The sequence below is a fragment of the Tauraco erythrolophus genome, chromosome 9 (genome assembly GCF_009769465.1).
Source record: "Tauraco erythrolophus isolate bTauEry1 chromosome 9, bTauEry1.pri, whole genome shotgun sequence".
Classification (NCBI taxonomy): domain Eukaryota; kingdom Metazoa; phylum Chordata; class Aves; order Musophagiformes; family Musophagidae; genus Tauraco; species Tauraco erythrolophus.
The window spans coordinates 23,405,470-23,423,596 of NC_141473.1; the positions used below are offsets into that span (position 1 = coordinate 23,405,470).

At 40.9% G+C, this 18,127-nt stretch overlaps 1 protein-coding gene across 1 annotated transcript in view; it reads right to left on the bottom strand.

Annotated features, from left to right (window-relative positions):
* The window catches only part of SORBS1 (sorbin and SH3 domain containing 1), a 79,433-nt gene that overhangs the window by 36,363 nt on the left and 24,943 nt on the right, over positions 1–18,127 (bottom strand). The window contains 7 exon segments of the mRNA XM_086616864.1: positions 3,217–3,346; positions 3,461–3,508; positions 7,185–7,248; positions 7,561–7,644; positions 8,778–8,846; positions 9,652–9,827; positions 13,546–13,575. Of these exon segments, the coding sequence (XP_086472990.1) occupies positions 3,217–3,346; positions 3,461–3,508; positions 7,185–7,248; positions 7,561–7,644; positions 8,778–8,846; positions 9,652–9,827; positions 13,546–13,575 (601 nt within the window).

Sequence of the window (18,127 nt, forward strand, 5' to 3'; positions counted from 1 at the left end):
CAGAGGGGGTTTCCTCCAAGTACTTTCAATAAACTTCCAGACTTCTATATCTTTCCTGATTGGAAATAGCTTAGTGATGGGCTTCAACTAAGCTCACAAATGTGAACATGTCCAAACTTTGAGCAGAACTTAGATTAAATCTCTTTTGCTAAATTTCTTCATTTTAGCCACATCACTGAAATACCTAACTGCTACTGCTCTGGGCTTCAGGGGCACTTTGGAGTCCAAGAGAGGGCCTTTTCTAGAGACATGAATGAATTATCTCCGTCCATGGACTATCCAAACCACTGCAATTTTGTGCGGTGTCCACACTGGCACAGTTCAGACAACAGCAGTCACAAAGAATTTAGGGTCCATATCCTACAATGTCCAGCTCCTCTGAAAAGTAATATATTCAAACACCTCATGCAGAATAACCAATGCCACCAAAAAAGCTCAGAAATCAGGCCATTTAAGATGGTAAACTAATTCTAATCTTGCTTTTGATATGTTCCCTTTGATGGGTAATGTTGTATGTGGATTCATCTCAACTAGCATTTACCAAACAAAAGGCAGGCATCTAACCAAAACTGTAGCTCCAGGTTTCCTCTCACTTACCCTACTGACCTGGTTTAGGATAGGAACAACTCACTGAGTTGCCCAAACTCTCTCCGCTGGCTTAGGAGACAACCTATTTATTTATTTATTTATTTAAAAGTAAGGCAAGATGACAGTCAAAATGACTGGCCTACAAACAGTGTATGAATTTCAAGAAGATTCATCTTTGCTGTCCAGAATAAACTTGATTGCTTAAGATTCCAATCTCTAAGAAACTTCTCCCTGGTGAAACACTGTTTTGTCACTAGATAATAAGAAGCACTAACTACTGTCATCCTTTCACTTGCAAGAGTTTTTTCACAGGGCCAATGTACTATGCCTTCTATGCCTGCACAAGGAAGACACGTTCTATCAGCAAACGGTTTCCTGATGCGGTGGCCCGAGATGCTCACTGAATTAGCAATCTCAAATTATGGCATTGCTCATTTGAGGCAGCAAGTGAAAAACATTAAAAGAATGTGGCAGTTGGTAAGGGAGGGAGGTGCAGTTCAAGAGCTGGGAGAATTTAGCAAGACATAAAATATTCGTTGCTCATTGTGCTTTCCCTTCATTTGGTAAACACATTCATTACTCTTACAAAGAGGTTTAAAACACACGGTAATAAACAAAGCAAAAAACCTGGAGGGAGATCATCTTGAAAGATCTGAAATGCCAAACCCCTGTCCATTATCTTTGGGCAGTCTTGGCTCACTGGGGAAGTTCCGCTGGACTGGAGGCTGGCGGATGTTACCCCCATTTACAAAAAAGGGCGGAAGGAGGATCCGGGGAACTACCGGCCTGTCAGTCTGACCTCGGTGACGGGCAAAGTCATGGAACAGGTTATCTTGAGTGCTATTAATGAGCACATACAGGTTAACCGGGTGATCAGGCCCAGCCAACATGGGTTTATGAAAGGCAGGTCTTGCCAATCAAACCTGATCACCTTCTATGACAGGGTGACCCGCCTGGTTGACATGGGAAGGGCTGTGGATGTAGTTTTCCTTGACCTCAGTAAAGCCTTTGATACAGTTTCTCATAGTGTTCTGGTGGAGAAACTGGTAACTTCTGGCCTGGATAGGTACACCCTCCTTTGGGTTAAAAACTGGCTGGATGGCCGGGCCCAAAGAGTGGTGGTAAATGGGGCTAAATCCGGCTGGAGGCCGGTCACCAGTGGGGTTCCCCAGGGCTCAGTGCTGGGTCCAGTTCTGTTTAACATCTTTATCAATGACCTGGATGAGGGGATTGAATGTACCCTCAGTAAATTTGCGGACGACACCAAGCTGGGAGGCTGTGTCGATCTGCTCGAGGGTAGGGAGGCCCTTCAGAGGGATTTGAACAGACTGGATCGTTGGGCTGAGGCCAATGGCATGAGCTTTAATAAGGCCAAGTGCAGAGTCCTTCACTTGGGGTGTAAAAACCCCAAGCATCGCTATAGGCTCGGGGAAGAGTGGCTGGAGAGCTGCCTGGCGGAGAAGGACCTGGGGGTGTTGGTTGACTACCGGCTTGATATGAGCCAGCAGTGTGCCCAGGTGGCCAAAAAGGCCAATGGGATACTGGCGTGTATCAAGAATAGTGTGACCAGCAGGAGCAGGGAAGTGATCCTGCCCCTGTACTCGGCACTGGTGAGGCCGCACCTGGAATATTGTGTCCAGTTTTGGGCCCCTCGCTTTAAGAGAGATATTGAGCTCCTGGAGCGAGTCCAAAGAAGGGCGACTAAACTGGTCAAGGGGCTGGAAAATAAAACTTATGAAGAGCGGCTGAGGGAGTTGGGGCTGTTTAGCCTGGAGAAGAGGAGGCTGAGGGGAGACCTGATTACGGCCTATAAATACTTGAGAAAAGATGGTGGGGAGGTAGGGGAAGGGCTCTTTACATTAGTGATGGGTGATAGAACAAGAGGAAATGGGCATAAGCTTAGTCAGGGGAGATTCAGGTTGGATGTTAGGAAGTATTTCTTCTCTGAAAGGGTTGTCAGCCACTGGAATAAGCTGCCCAGGGAGGTGGTTGAGTCCCCATCCCTGGATGTGTTTAAGAATAGGGTGGATGAGCTACTTGAGGATATGGTTTAATGGGGGTTAGGGATGGTTGGACTCGATGATCTCTAAGGTCTTTTCCAACCTAGAAATCTATGAATCTATGAATCTATGAATCTATGACACTGTTAACTAGAACCTACTTTCAATAAAGTTCATATGGGTGGAACTCCTCAGAGATGGAAAATGTAACAAATCCTTCACCAAGGCTCAACATAAATCCAAATTTTGCTTCTCCACAATTATTGCTACTTGCTTAAATTCTGAGGTCCCTTCACAGTGTCATACTGAGTCAAGAGTTTCCACTGTACCTCTGTGGTAGGCACTGTATAGGCATGACACCCAGGGAAACGCTCCTCACTCAGTCAGGAAACTATGCAACAGACTGTGTGATGCCTGGTAAAAAAGATGGACAAAATGGGGGACTGGGCTGTGACAATGAAGGAGTTCACTGCTGCCTAGTAAAGAGTCAGTCAACACTACATCTCCACTTCCCCAAAGAAGTTTAACCGGAGTTGTGGACCTACAGCTTCCACTTTTGTTCCCCTCCCATTCACAGCTTTCAGAGATTCTTCCAGTACTGATACAAATATATTTTAGTTCAGGTCACCTTTCTGGGCTTGATTTCAGCGATGAAGCACGGTTTGGCAGTGGCAAAGTGGCAGATCTCTTAACAACCTTCTCTGAATCAATATTGTCCATCTCACTCTTGGAGCGGGGAACTGAAAGCTGAGTTCTGCCTGTAGGATAAATCAAATATAGAAATATTGGTGAACTGGATAGAAGGCAAATAAATACATGCTTTACATGTCTTTTCTGTTTGACAGATTACACAAGAAATGTGAACTACTTACTGTCCTCAGAATAGGAATAACGAGGAGAATATGAATCAGAATCTTCATCTGAAAGACAAAAGCATTTTGCAAGTGAGCTGAAAAAGCCACAAAGAAGTATCAGAGAACCTTTTCATTTCTTCTAATACATTGGCCGTAATTTGAGTGATACGCCAAATACTTACCACAGGGAGAGGATCCTAAAAAAGAAAATCCCAATGAGGTTTCGATTGCATTTAAATATAATTCCTAGATTAGATATAAATATTAATGTACTACTTAACACTAATACCTTTCTCCAGGCTCTCAAAGCACTTTAGAAAACAATCACTTTTTATCACAAAAGTCCTCTACAGCAAGGGTTATTAGATCCACTTTATCAAAAGCTGAAAGATAGAGGATCTAAAAGCTGTAGTAATGCCTAAAATAACTCATTAGGTCCTAGACACAGTAACAGAGCCGAGAAGTCCTGCTCCCAATCACATATGACAATTGCTGGGACATCTTCCTTGTATTAACTTGCACACCAAGTTGAAGTACGTTCACTGACTCCGATTATCTTTTAAGTGCAGATAACACTCCTGACATGAGACACACGTGTATACTTACATCAACAGACTGTCCTTGTTCTGAAGAGCTTACTTTTTTTAAGTAGGAAAGACATGCCTATAGAATGCAATAGAGATACTCAAAAGAGTATACTCAATAGAGATACTCTAGAAGAGCTAGCAATGACATCCGTGTAAGCAAGTGGTGTGGTCTGGCCCCCAAGCTGAACAACGCTCTCACTTTGACAGTGAAAGAGTTACACTGCATCAACACAGCAATGTCGCTCCCAGGACACAACTTCTGCCTTGGGCCGCGGAACCACATACTGCCTTACTCAAAGATAACATGGTACTGTAGCTCGGCACGGCAGATGTGCCTAGAAAGAAGGTGGGAGGATGGCAGCATTACCACCCCCGACTCTACAGGTCATGGCCAGAGAGACTTTGACTTAATCAAAAACCTAGCAGTATCGTTCCATCATCTTCAATCGGCTTTGAAATGAATCCTCAACGAATTGCAGATAGTAGAAGGGGAAGTTGGGATCAGACCTGGAAACTGGACCCACAGGCCCATCACCTTCCTCTGCTGATGAGGGTTCAAACTTGCAGGGACGTGTATAAGAGACATCTGTAGGACTTCCAAGGCAAAATACAGGAAAGTACAATGCAATGATTGCAAAGAGAACTATGAGCAAAGGTATTACTAATACCTCTGAAGAAACCACTAAAAGTGACGGATATAAAAAGACAGAAAAATAAAATAAATGAAGCTAGAATAAGCTAGATAAGAAAAGAACATACTAAAAAAGTGTTATGTGAATTCAGTGATGCCGATCAATAGATTGAAACAAGCCTCAGATCTTCTCTCAAGGAGGACATCAATCAGCTGCTACAGCCAATTTCATCCGCTGGAAAAAACAATCCGGCTAACACAGCTGACCTGAAATTGCACTCAAGCCTTAATCAAAGGTTTCAGGAAGGCTCAAAGTAGTCTTAAATTTTAGCCTCTCTTCTGAGTTCTCTTGGTGAATGAATTAGAAGGTGTAAGTTCCAAACAGATGGTTATTGACTCTGGTGTGCTTATCATAACCTTCAGGTTAAAAAATAGTGAAGGTCAATTTTCAGGTCAATTCCTGGATTTTAAACCTAAATGATACAAAAAAGATATTTATTTATTTAATGTTATTACACTGAATTGTTGACAAAATTCACTGGTATTCCTATATAAAAGTTGGGTTTATTCAGATAGTAAAATACTTGGTAAATTACAAAACTCTCAGTCCCTACAAATATAGATGCACAAATATCTAATACTATCTTCACAGTCACTCACCTCTCAGTCTTATTTAGTGCTGGTGATCAATGAGAAAATTGATTTAGTTACTCAAAGAGAAATATCAATATTCATGATAGCTCATCATTCAAAAAGGAAAACCTTACAATAAAAACTTCACTTCAGGTAAGTGCTACTTTCCAATTGGTAATATTTTAAGATCTATAACAATAAGGAGAACAGGTATGTTTCTCTATCTTACAAAGAAGAGTGTCCGCATTTCTCCTCTTTTTACAGCAAGGAATGAGGTTTCAATGTATCTCTGTACAAACACTGTTGTCATTGAGCATATAACTTTGAAATGTTTTCTAGACATGAAACATGCGCTCCAACCCATCTACATCATCAGATATTCTGGATTCCTTATCAAGAATCCAAACAAACATTAGAGAAACGTTTCCCAATGTATTGAGAATAAAAAGCAAGTGCTTGATTCAACAAAATTCCAGCTACCTAAACCAGCAATTTACTTTCATATGCACATTTGTAAGTGCAAAAGGGACATTTATTGGAAACTAGACTCTACAAATATCATCATCATCGGTTTTGCAAACTGCGTTAGTTCCAACAACAGCAAAACATATTTTCAAACTTCATTATGAACAAGAAAATGGAATCTCTGTAAAAGTCCTTTATCAATTGGTAACTGAGACTCTTTGTTTCTCTCTTATCCATACCCACCCATTCTGCCAACAGAAAATAATTTACACTGCATTATGATTTACAAGACAGGACTTTTCACCTGCAAGTTTCACCAAGAAATAAGCAAGTATCTTAGATACCTGTATGACACTAATCCACATTCGTTTTAACAGCGAAACACACCTTACATCTCCTAGTCTTCTTTAAGCATCTCATCTAGAACTCATATTGTATGCTTTCGTCTTACACAGTACCCACCAACGTTTAATATAAGCACTGAATGAAATGGTTAATTAATAGTCTCACCAGGGTTGGCCTGAGGTGCAGGCTAAGTAGGCAAGTTCCTAAATTGCAGGATCTAAACTGACATCAAAGCACCAAGTCAACAAAGCTGTCACCAGCATCAATTTTCCAATCAGGAAATGTCTGTATGTCCAGTGTGTGCAGCAGATTCCAGTGTTTCTCCTATATATGTGTTTCCATGCATATGCACACAGTCACACAATTATCACTGCAATAGCTGCTATTTCACCATCCCTGAAAAGTGACTGCAAAAGATTCTTGTTTGTATATGAAGCTTAAAGGAATCTGCTGAGCACATGAAGAGGATAAGGTAAAGACAGTGTTATTCCAAGTTGCAAGACGTGCTGATGAGACTGTCAAACTCTGTCCTTGCCTAGATATGCCAAGTACACCTAAGGCCAGCCCTGAACCTACGTTACTAAGTTATATTTATTTTAAAAGACTACATTGAGGGACTGATCCAAAACCCACTGAAGCAAGCAGCCTTTTTACTAAGAAACTTCAGGGGCATTTTGGGTCTGGCCCTAACACTGTGTTAATGTTCAAAACCAGAAGTAAACAATTAAAGAAATTCATTGATCCAAAAAGAGGGTGAGAGAAATCTCAGTTAAACCACATCTTTACATGTAAGTCAGCATTCTAGGCATGTTAAATAATCACTGCACGCACATGGCTAAATACAACTGAGAAGCGCATAAACCCAAGCAGATCTCAAGTCTGTAGCATTAGTCAAATACTAGTTACAAAGCCAGAGGAGCACTGCAAAGCCAAAAAGGCATCATACAGTCAAGGCAATGCTTAGAGTGCAGCAAATCATTATGAGGCAGCATAATGCTCAGCAACAAGAAAAACTCCAGGAAGAAATAAATGGATAAGGCAGCACTTGTGCAGAAAAATACATATGGTCCTTTATTATTACCTTCAGAGATAGGACTAGGAGTAGACGCAGGAAACTGGTATGTAGGAGAATAAGGTATTGTCTTCTGCAGCAGAGAAAAGCGGTGGATTTTGAGGACTATCCACAGTGAAGTGGAGGTTCTGCTTCATCCCCAATTTCCTATCACATATGATTTTATTGCCTACTTTAAATGGCATCATACTTTAAGAAAAGATTAATAGATTAGCAAGTTTAGTTATTTTAAGCATGAAACTAGAAGGTATACTGGGCCATAACTGAATTTCCAGCCAGTGTAACACATGGGCAATGGAAATCTAGAACCTGGATCTAGTTACTATTAGGAGTGCTATAGTACAGTTAACTCAAAGCACAAGACAACAGGATACTCTGACTAAACTTCTGGTACCTTCAGTTTTTGCTGGATTTCAGGAAGTTCAGGAAATATGTAGGTAGGGCAATAAGGGTTTTCTTCAGGAGTGTCCTAAGGAGAGGAACATGATTGCAAAAAAAAGAACAGAGAGGACAGATTTAAAGGGGAAGGAGGCGAGAAAAGAATCCATACAAGCTGACTGCAGAACAGTCCCTCTCGTGCTGATGTTCTATCATCACACAACCTTGATGCCTCTTTGCTCCCTTGCATGTCTGGGCCCTGTGAGAGATCCTGGAAGCTGAGGGGACTGAACTCATTCTCTTCCTTCTGAAGCATGAGCTCTGGCTGAACTGAAAAACCTCTGTTAGGAGTGCTGGGATTAGGAAACAGTTCAACTCTTTCTCATTCCATTCAATGAAACACAGCATCAATCTATGCATAAAGCTCATCATGACAGCACCTGCAGCAGTAAACACAGCTCCAGTTTTGCATGCTCTATGTTTTATCACATAAGTGCAGTTCTGAATTACATTTGCCTGCACGTCAGGCTGTTCAGAGGGTTCAGTTTGCAAATGCTACTGCAGCCATTTCTCACACAGAAGAAAACATGAACGTTATCAGTAGCCAGGCACAGACATGTCCGAGAGTAGGGGATCCCCTGAGAGTGCATCACTACAAAGTTTGCAAGTGCTCACCACAATTTTAGGTTTTGAAAGGAGAGAACTTCAGGTTTTGAAAAAGCAGAGTTCAGAGTCTGAACTCACCAAAAATCAGTGGAAACCCTTCCACTGGATTCAGTGAGCTTCAACTCAAGGCTTTGTTATGCAGATACTAAAGCTTTACAGTGTAAAAAGTTTCTTCCTCTTAAGGCAGAGAGCAGTTCCAGTGACAACCTACTGTCCTTAAAAAGCTGCAGGGTGGTGGTTAGCTGCTAAAACTGGAGTTTAGGGATCTGTTTTATTTAAGCATGGAATTATTAGCAGCTTCCTATCTCAAATAGTACTTTTGATTTCATGAGGGCCACTGCAGTCACCTTTCAGCAACAACTCAGACTTTTTCGGACTTTACTGTTCCTCACCTTTGACTTCAGAAGATTTCACATAATTGGTCGAGTTCTGTGGTGCAGAGCAAATACTAGTTGACATAAAACACTTTTACTTAACATCCAGTACAATTCTCCACATGAATGAAACAGAACATTATCAAGGTAGTCTTTTAAAGTAAATAAAAAACATCTGTGTTACAGTACCTCTATTCAGCTTATGGATCTGTTTGAACATCGTCTTGTACCAGTCCTTCGATCTGTCAGTATTCTATTGGAAAAATAAACATACACATAAACAATCACAACCATGAACTTGACCAGCCTTTCAAAGTGCTTATGAATCTTCCAGCAATGAAAAAGGTTTGCATTCTGCTATATGAAGGCTATATGAAATTAATAATTTGAAACATGAGTGATTTCACTCAGATATAGAATCTCACATGTAATGAAGCTACAGACTTCACTCAAGTGAACATATACACTACTAACATACAAGCTTTGCAGGGGTAGGCTGTAAACTGCGTAGAACTGTAGATGATTGTGTGGAAGGTTTTCCATATTAACCTGATTTGACGTCTAAAATTAAACACCTTGCCTATTTTAGTCATTTGTACAGATTTCCTAAGTATTCAGTGGACAGTTAGAAACGTTTAGTGTTCAAGTCACTCCAGACACTAGTTGTAAGAACAGGTTAACAATTCTTTTCATGGTAATTTCTCCTGAACACTAAGTGAACTTAAACATTTTGTGTAAGAGAGATATCTGCCTTTAAGATGATTAAAATGAGACAAAACTCTCCCTTAGCTGCTAGCAGTGAATGAAACAAAAGAACAAAATCCAGTATTCTCAAATACAATAACAAGAGATACTGATTTTTAATTTTTCCCTCGAGGCAGCTGAAACAGGTCATTGATAGCAAACAGAAGCGTTCATAACAAAATACATTGGAACTAGAATTCTGTCTTCCCTTAAATCCCTGCAGTCTCTGGAGCTTTAGCAAATTTCCCGAGTCCTAAAGTAGGCAGAATCTGGCCCAGGTTTAGGGCATCGACCACATGCTCAGTGTGTCTTACCCTCAGTGGAATGCCAATGTCATCAACGGAGGTATCAGCCATGTACTGAGGGCTCTTAACAATGTTTCTCTTCTCCTCCATTGCCCTCTTCTCACTTGGCACTGTATCCTGAACCGGCTTGTCCCGTATGAGTGCTGAATCAACTTTATCAGAAACTAGTCTGTCTGGCACTGAATCTGGAAATGACAATAGGAGACTCTTATCTCATCTCAGCATTTCACCACACCACCATATTCCACTCTTTTAAGGTAAAAATCCTAGCAAGTAGTTGATGAGACAGACTGTGTCACCACTATCTATGGTTAGCATCTGGACTGAAGGAAATCTACCAAGAAAATGTTTGATGCTAGCAAAAGCAGACTAGCATCTATCAGGTAGCTACTCCCACACATCTCATGACAGTCTCAGCTGCCATGTAAGACGACGGAAAATTTTGGTTTCAAGGACTATTTGGGGATTGGTTCTCGTGTCTTTTTGACTAATTAGCAACTCTGCAATCTCATTCTTCATCAAAAAGCATCACTGATATGGTCTCCTAGACATCTTTTCCTGCTAGTGATTTCAATCTAATGGAACATTCTATGTGGTAGTGGGGCACTACTTTTTAACAGTTTGCACTCACTTGTCTGACAATCTCATTCCTTATGGTCAGTATATGATGCTTCCAATTCATCTCTGTGCCCTAACCCAAGCTGGTAAACCACAAATTCCACTGTTGCTTAAGCATATGTATAATTCTTCTTGCACATGAGTCTGTATAAAGATGGAGGGAAATAACTAATTGCTCTGGACTGCCTTGCTTCCACCTGGAATTCCTTGATGCAGCCCAACTGACATCCACAACATAGCAGCAGGCACCATCACCACCACTGGCCAAGGAACGAAGGGAGCTCAGGTTGCTCTGAAGCTCTACTATGCACTGGAGAGCTGTAGCACAGAAACCCTTAGGCTCTGCTGAGGACTTTTTCTATGTGGATTTTCTGGAGAGGAAACATCTATGATTTTACAGTCTGCCTCATCAAGACTTTGCCAAGTCCTATCCTTTTTACATCACTGCATGCACTGAAGAGAGAGAGAGACAGAGAGATGTTTATTCACATGCACATCACCATACTGCCCAAAGCCATTAAAGTACAGAAATCTGAAACGGGCAGTTAGCAGAGGAAAGGCTCGTGCATAACAAAGCATTGGTCTGTTGGTACCTTCAGCAAACACAATTCTGCCCTGCAAAACACAGTATGTGAAGGATTTGGTTTTGAGTGCTTGGTTTGAAGTTATCACTGAACTTTAAGTCTTCTTCTTTAAGAAAAAATAAACTCGAAATGGGACAAGGCATCTATTAAATTCTTGTTTAACATTTTTATCCTATTTTCCCTTCCTGTGAACGTGTGTGCACTTTTTTGGTCTTTTTGTGTCCCTGGTATACAGGGCTCTCCATCTGGTAACAAGTATTTGGTCCATTTCCATTACTAAACTTCTTACCCTCTAGGAACAGAGCGTGGAAAGAGCAACTGAAACTAGACCATTCTTCCACAACCTTGAAGACTAAAAGCATGGGGTTTTTTGGATGAGGATGTGAAGAGTATGCAAACTTTAGGAAAGGTCACAGCTTTCCTCCATTATTTATCATTGTCACTGCCAATGTTACAAGTCCTGAGTCCATCAAAGTCATTATTTTCTGCAGGCTAAAGAATTCAATGCCAGAGAAGGTCACAAAGTCCTTCTCTAACAGGACTGGTAAGTATATGCTATTTCTCTTTGATTCCCTAGCTCCCTGCACTGGAAAACTGGTTGGCTGTTTGCCAGGTAGACTCCATCTTAAACTATGATGCTAATATTCAAAATACTTAATATAGACATAAACAACAGAGTAAGTGTATGCCATGGCCATGATCTAAGCAAAATCTTTATTTTGATGACGTAGCAAAAGTATAAACCACCATCTAGCCCATGCCAGTCATCTCCCAACCATGAATTCACATCTTTAATAATATAACATGAAGATTTGGGAGCTATCTAGCACGGTATAGCCATGAGGGAAATTGACGAGCCAGTTAAGTGCATTTTGAAGGAGTTTTAAATTTTTTTTTTTGGAGTGCACTTAGGACTGGTTGAAGGCACTGGACTGACAACCCCGGAGACAGGAAAGGCCTGTCTGACAGCATGAGTTGTATTAAGACAAGCCCTCCCTGTGCACCCTGCCAGGTGAGTCCTTCCAAGTCCATAGGACTCAACCAAGAGGACCAGCTTAGCTGTTGGTCCAGTTTGGCTGCTCAGCGGATACTGCAAACACAGATGCCTGCTGCACAGGTGTCTTTGCAGAAGGAGGAACTGAAGCAGGCTTCTTTCACCACAGATTTCCTATAATACCCTACAGCTTGGAGAGTAACAGCTAAACTTCACGCTGACTTATTTGCCATGCAGCTCCAATGATTTCAAAAAGAGTTTATGGAGGTATACATCAGGCTTTGAGGTATTTAAAAATTCGAGCCTCAGATCTGGTGCTTAATCACCCAAATAACCAGACTCCACCAGTCAGCACACTCCATGACACCTGAATAGTCCTTTTCCAAGAGCAACAGCAGTATTTGGAGTTGCACAGCAAGAGAATTTTACTGCTGTGACAAACAGGACACAAAAAGCAGGGGGAGAGGTGGCAGCCACCAGCTTTGTGTGGTTGTTTTGGTACACTGAGAGCAGGTGCAGACCCAGCTGTGCCACAATGCACTTAATTCTTCCAGACCAAGGATCATTCAGGTTGTGATGTGCTGCCTGTGGCCATCTCTAGTTCACAAAACAAAAAAGAATTCCAGATAATGAAGGGAAACACCTTGTGAAAGGGAAAACCAACAGGAAACCTCTGTCCAGACTTGCAGGCAAGCATCAAACTTGCAGCTGAGTGGTGTCTGATGAGCCAACACCTACACTAAGGGAAGGAGCTGAGAGGAACTGGTGTAAGCTGTTATGCAGCCTCCCACCTTAGCAGGGTGACAGCAGAGGAGGGACAGGCTGGTGCTGCAGCTAAAGGAACCTGGTGGATGAAGTCAGACCAGGTCAGCAGCTGCCTCATGGGACACGCTCTGCTAGTCTAGGGCCCACGCAGCAGAGCACGAGCATGCAGTATTGGCTTCCCTGTGTTTCTGTTTGTGATATTTAAAGTGCTTAGGCACTCTCTGTGACTCTCTTCTCTCTCACCTCTCCATTCACCCCGCCATGGCCATAACCAAAGAACAGCAATATGGGTAAGTGGTGCATAATGTGCTGTTCCTACAACGCCCACTGCAGTCTGAGCTACTTCTATTTGGGGTGTGGGGAGGGAAAGATGATCAGGAAAACAGCTTGCTCTTCCTCACACCTGTTGCAAGAGCAGAGAGCTGCCCAGGGAGAGAAGGGTAGCAGCACCCGTGTATACTTGCGCACTACAATTTTATGATCTATTTCTTGACATCTGGCACAAATACTTCTGCTCTTGGAGTCATGTAAATACTGATTTTTATTTCTTTTCCTCTCTCCTCACCACAAGCAAGACTAACTCTAACAGCTGTGTAGAGAAACTTGAGAATATGCCCCCAGGGAATAAACCTAAAGGCTCAAAAGGCAGCCCCAAAAGTCAACTAGAACAAACAAACTGTATGTAAATCTTATGGCTTAGGAGGAACAGATGAGTAATTTATGGTTTTGGTATATTAACATGTGGCCATACAGGTAGCATTTGGAGAAAAGGCTCAAATCAAGCATTCAGTGACCTTGACTAAGCCAGGACAAATATTTATACTAATTCCTTTGCAGTTCCTGAGAAGTGTGTTTGCTAAAGATACTCCACAAGCTAACAAAGCAGCAGCTTTGCTCCAGCATAGGCAGCAGTTGGGGAGTAGCAGTACTTTCATGTCATACCTGCCAGGCTACTAAGCCTTTTTTGCTGTTCTGTGGTAAAGGAAGAAACAAAACAAAAAGAAATACAGAACAAACACGTGAGACATAAACAGCATGTGCTCTGGTGCTGCACTTCTGACAGGCCAGAAATACGCTGCAGACAGAATGGCAGCAGCTGCTGGAAAGATCTGTTTTCAAATACACTGCCAAAGTGACAGCCCACAGTCCCTTCTCCACACAGCAGCCTCATGGAATAATATGAACTTCACGATGCAGTGACTGATACATTTGCAAAGAGCATTTTTTTTAATTTTATTTGTTTTTTCTTAACATCAGAGAATGAAAAAAGTTCATGAAACAGAGAACAAAACAAAAGACAATTCGAAAAACAGTAGACTCAGAGTCAAAAAACTTGACAACTGTTACCATTAGCATGAAGTACATTTTGAAATAATAATGTCATAGCATTTTAAAGGAATATAGGAAAGGATCAAGTCATTGTTGGTGCTTGCCGAGTCTCATCACATACTACCAAGCCACAGATTCAGTGATCTGCACACAGACACAGCTTGGTTAAGGCTTTGATTCTCAGAATGGTCCCCTTGGTTTAGGGCCTTCCATTACTGAGTTCCAAGACTGGGACATTTGTGGCATTTTCCAGCGTGTTTGACCACCCTGAAGTTGATGCTTATAGCTGCTTTCTAAAGGGATGACCAAATAACTTGCCCAAGTTGCAGCTGAGAATAAATCGAGAATTCTTAGCTCTCTGTTCTCTGCTCCTTCTATTTATTCCCTAGGAATTAATCCTTTCATTTAAAGCACGAAAGCCATTTGAAAAGAAAAAAACTATTTTACTAACATACAAAATACAAACACTCCCGAAAGGTTATATTGTTAACGTAAAGATTTCAAAACTTTGATATATTAATCACACCTGTTATATTCATAATAAACCAGGCCATGCAATGCCTGCCCAGAAAGCAACTATGCTTTGGGGTGGCAGGGGACACTTGTCAAGCAAGTCTGCAGTAGGTAGCAATCCTCCAGTTGTACGCTGCTTGCTAGCAAAACTCACCTTCACTAGATATTTGTACTAAGTGGATCAGCTTCAGCAAGAGAGACGGATATTTCTCCTAAGTTCAGCTCCCTCATCAATATCCATGAACTTTGCTCTTTAACCCCAGCACTTCTGCCTTGCTAACCACCAAGGGCAAGCTGCTCGCAGGCATTATGCTCAAGTGATAGCTGTCCATATATGAAACAAACCCCTGTGTGCAGTGCAGAAAAGGAAGGGCTAGCAGTCTGAACCTGAAAAGTAGATAGGAACCACTTGCTGCAGGGTTCACTCTTACAAGCAGGCCATCAGTAGTAGGCCAGTGTATTACGAGAAAGGAGAAAAGATGCAAGTGAGGATGGTCTCAGCTTCAGCTATCAACATCACTAAGGAGAACTACGTTCAGTCAATAAGGTCTCCTGACAAAAACACATGGTTTGAAGAGTTGATGCTTGACAACTCTTTGCTATCTCTTCTTCTGCAGAGCAGAAAATATCTTTTAGTGAGAAAAAAACCCCAACATTAAAATGTACTTTTCACAGGAAGAGGAGGTTTTCTTTTCACTTGTAGCTGCTTATGGATAGAAGCAAAAGGAGTGGGAAACGTCTGCTACTTTACTCTCCTGCCTGACCAGAGACAGCTTGTAGCCTCAGGCACACACCAGCTAACTGAGGCTTTCGTCCTTGACCTTGTGTTCTGGGACTGTAAGCAACAGCCAACACCTTGCAGGCTTCTCAGAGAAAGGGTTGAGCAGAGGAATATAACTGCTAGCAACAGTAAAGGAATTATTATAGATGGCTTCAGAGTTCCTAGAGGAGGGAGCATTGGAGGAAGATTAAGACTTGAAACCAATAACAAAAGGGAAAGAGGAAACAAGCATTTGGGTACATATTTAGTGCAAAATAAAGGTGACAAAAAGGAAATTAATGAAGACATCAACAGATATGAAGGTAAGAAATTCTTACCTTGGTGCTAGGAATGAACAAGAAGATCTAAAATGACTTGTTCATAAGCATAAATCTTATACAGCTGGTATTACTGAAATTCAGTAGAAAAAATCCTGAGATCTCTCATCACAACTTACCGAGTAAGATCAAGCATACAAAAAAAGGATATAGTGTAGTTTCTGTGCTTCAAATGACATTACCTGTATCTAAGTCTCTGATACCTCCAAATCAAAGGGTCTTACATACTTACAGATTAATGAACTAGCAGATAAAGCACAAAATAGGACAGCAGGTGATATCTGCTACAACAGTCAGTCTAGAGAATAAGACAAGCAGCTCCTTAAAAGGCAATCAATAATTCACTGAGGAGAAAGAAAGCCACATTATCCATCTGGAAGACTAACTAAACTACTGGAGATCTCAGACTGCCAGCATTAAAACGACCTTGAAATTTCTAATTCAGAGGGTATTTCATAGCATACAAGAGGAATTTATATTAAACCACATCTTGACATGAAGAAATCGATTTCAGCACAAAACATAATTAACCACTCAGTGAAAGGTGGATCATAACCTAGTAACAATTTGTCATATGCCCTGAGACCAAACCAGTTTTGAATAGATAAGGTCCATAAAGATGAAACCAAATATGAATCATGTCAGCCAGGACAGAAATGTAATAGATAACTAAGATCTGAGAAACATTTAAAAACACTAAGTTAGCAAAAATAAATCTTAACTCTATGCTGGCATAAAGCCTAGATAGGAATAGAAGCATAAGGAACTGTAAGAAACCCTCAGTACATAAAAAGATGGAAAAGTAAGAAAATGCATACCTATGAGTAGGTAACATATGCTGGGAAATGAAAGAAAATTACAATGGAAGTAAAAGTATTAACAGAATGTCTCAGAGACTCAAAAGTAGGTTTTGAGGTACATGAAGAATAAACAGAAACCTAGCAATAATCTTGTTCCTTTACCAAATAGGCACAGTGGAACTGTTAATAAGAGAGCAGAAAAGATGACACATCTGATTACTATTTCCATTCTGCATTTGGGAAAAAAAAAAGTCTGACATTCTACTGCCTGATGGAGAAATACTTTCCACTTCAACAGTAACTAAGGACTATGCTGAATGACAACAACTGAGGTCAGACGCTTGAAAATTAGCACATTCTTATAAACTGTACTGAAGAGTTTTAGAGCAGTTTTCTGCTCTAAAGAGAGCACTTATGGAAAGAGCAGCTCACTGGACCATTAACATTAATCATCAGTATTTCTTGGAATACAAAGGAAACTCCACAGGATAAGGAAGAAAATCAATGTTGTGACAACCTTCAAAAAGCATTAGAGTGATGTCTGGGACATCTGTCTGTCAAGTTGACAACAATGTCAGGAAAAAAAAGTATTGTAGCAATTTATATGGGATTTTACTAATAAACACATAGTATGAGACATGTAATGTCAGTCAATACAGATTTATGACTAAGATGTCTTGTCAAACCACTTCAATATGTTTTTGCAAATTACAAGTTTGACTAATAAAGACTGAAAAACATGCATTAGAATGAGATACATCACAGACTCAATCAAGTTGCTTATCAGGCCATGATCTATATCACAGTCAACAAAAATATGATGAGAGAAAGCTCTTCAATCTATCAGGATACAGTATCATGAGTGCTAACGGTCAGAGGCAAGACATATTCAGACAGGACATTACCAATTACCTTCACAGTTAACAAACAGAACAATTTTACACGAGTTGTCTCAGAGCCGCTGTATGTGGATGATCATATTATACAGACTTGTCTCTCATGCTCTTAAAATCTACAGAGAGAAAACATCCTTGTGTGGTACACACTGAAATACTCCAGATTTAATGTGAAAGCCAACCAAGAGAGTATCCCACCTTGAGAAAGTTGACAAAAAGCTTTGAGATCAAGAAAGGCTGCCTTAAATAATATTTTCTTCTCTTGAGGCAGTTGAGGAATCTAGACACCCTCATTCAGAAGTACGTAAGTAAAGCTACTTCAGGTGCTGGCGAAAAGGAAGAGACAACCCACTTGTTACCCATATAATCAGCTGGGCTACAGTGAGAACGCTATCTTCAGGATCAAAGAATGAAAAAATACATGGAGGGCTGCAAAGGAACACATCAATGCATGCCTGTAATTAGAATTGCTACAATATGAGGAGGGCAGACCTTGTCCCTATTTTCTGATAATTTTATTTATTTATTTATTTTTAACTTGCAAAAGGTAAGGCGCAGCATTGTAGATTGAAATCTGCCTGTCCTGGAGTTTCCTAAATCCGCTGGAAATCAAGGCAAATTGGACTGCATCTGTGTGGCCCTTTATAAGCTACAGTCTTCAGTGACGTACAATGAAATGGGGGGCTGGGGTAATGCCAGCCATCAGGAGAAGTAAAAAGGAGAAGCAAAGTTTCCCTCTAATGCCAAAGGTAAAGAGATGAAACAATCCATTCAGAGGGAGCTTCTACGAGGCAGAGAAAGGCTTAGATTAGTAAATATAAGAGTGTTCAAACAAGGTTAAGTTGTTCATATGCAAATCCAGAGCTCAAGGACTACTGCAGTATGAGT